Below are 1,637 nucleotides of genomic sequence, written 5' to 3'. Positions count from 1 at the left end.
ATAAAATGTTGTATAAATCAGTATGAATGAAATCTGAACAAAGCCTCCAGAACTGGTGAGTTTGCTGTATGTAAGTGCTGCTGGAGCGTGATTATTCTTATTATAATGCATTCAGGTGTTAGATGTCATAATTGGTTCAAGGTCTGGATTCATTTTTGTAGATCCACTTACTCACAGAGACTTCTTTCAGACACATAAAAAACTAAAAAGATCATTTTGACTATCTCACAATTCTGTGTATATTTCACCATTCAGACGTTTAAATTCAGAATTGACTGGAAAAAAACAAATTATGAGATAATTATGAAAGATTATGAAATAATCTTACTGAATGTTCCAGTTGTTTATGATTTACTGAATAAGAATTTAGGGTAAGGAGTTGTGAAAATATTTAGATTTTTACTCATAACTCATAAGTTTTCAATAAAAAACAACTTTTCTTAATTCTTAACCTCTTAAACTAAACCAGATTATTGGTCTTACCCCACTGGCAGATATCTTTACTTGTTTTAAGCAAAAACTAACAAAATGGATATTTGTTTCATTTTTGTCAAGTAATGCATCTCAATTCAAGCATTTGTAGATATTTATACTAGAAAACCACAACAAAAATACTTCATATAATTAAGTAATAATTAATTTCCATAACTTTTTCAGTCGTTCAGGATTTACTAGATACAAATAAAGTAAGAGTAAAAAATACTTCTATGCACAAGTTTATTTTTATTTAACTAGCACAAATTATATTCTATTATATAAATTTTATAATATGAATAACCCATGTTGTTTAACTAGTAAAATCTATATTCATACATAAATGCCCATTAATTTCCAAGACTTTCAACGTTTGCGGAGGAGGCGAATTCAAGTCAGGAATATTTGAGTTGAGATTAATTAATGCTTGTTTTGTCTGGTTTGAAATCATTTTTATCTTGAGGCCTCTGGTTGAGAGCGACTGGCTTGAGTTCGATCGGTGCGGGATGGAGACGCGAGTCAGAGACGTGTACCTGTGTCTGCAGCGTCTGAGGAAGCGCATGATCTTCCGCGCCGCCTGATCCTGTTTCTTGGTCAGGAACGAGCCTCTGACACACACAACGAGAGTTTAAGAATCACAGAATCACTCATATAATGATCTGCAGTGTGGTATATTGTGTGCGTCTCACTTGAGCCTGGTGTTGAGGGCCCCGGGGCCGCGTGGCCCCTGCTTGACGCGCTCATACTCTTTATAGCTGCGGTAGTACTGCTGGATGAGGACGGCTGCTCGCCGCGACTGCTGGAACTTCTTCTGCTCGTAATAACTGCGGAACTTGCTCTGAATCAGTATGGCTGCCTGCGTCATCTTCTTATACAAGGCGTACTGGAGGAGGACAAACATACACACACACACACACACACACACACACATATATATATAAATACTGCAGGAGGACGACACAATACACACACAGCAGAAACCGTGCGAAACCACAACGGTGTGTACAGTTTAGTTTGACATTACCTTCAGTGCTATCCATGTTAGCTAGTGTGAAATTAAACGAGAAACAGGAGAGATCAGAGACACGGCAGCAATATTAGTGTGTTAGCGAAGACACGCACGCACGCACGCACACACACACACACACACACACTCTCACACA

General features: G+C 37.8%; 1 protein-coding gene across 1 annotated transcript in view; it reads right to left on the bottom strand.

Moving 5' to 3' along the window:
• Positions 1-587: 587 nt before the first annotated feature.
• Positions 588-1,637, bottom strand: part of camta2 (calmodulin binding transcription activator 2) — a 44,703-nt gene continuing 43,653 nt past the window's right edge. Inside the window, exons 20-23 of the mRNA XM_016252010.1 lie at positions 1,499-1,519; positions 1,164-1,357; positions 940-1,082; positions 588-592 (exon numbers count right to left, since the gene is read on the bottom strand). Coding sequence (XP_016107496.1) covers positions 588-592; positions 940-1,082; positions 1,164-1,357; positions 1,499-1,519 — 363 coding nt within the window. The remainder of the gene's footprint in view (positions 593-939; positions 1,083-1,163; positions 1,358-1,498; positions 1,520-1,637) is intronic.

Source organism: Sinocyclocheilus grahami, unplaced genomic scaffold, assembly GCF_001515645.1.
Source record: "Sinocyclocheilus grahami isolate Dianchi unplaced genomic scaffold, SAMN03320097.WGS_v1.1 scaffold1082.1, whole genome shotgun sequence".
Lineage (NCBI taxonomy): Eukaryota > Metazoa > Chordata > Actinopteri > Cypriniformes > Cyprinidae > Sinocyclocheilus > Sinocyclocheilus grahami.
Note: the sequence above shows the minus strand (reverse complement) of the source record. Positions and strands in the feature narration are given on the sequence as shown.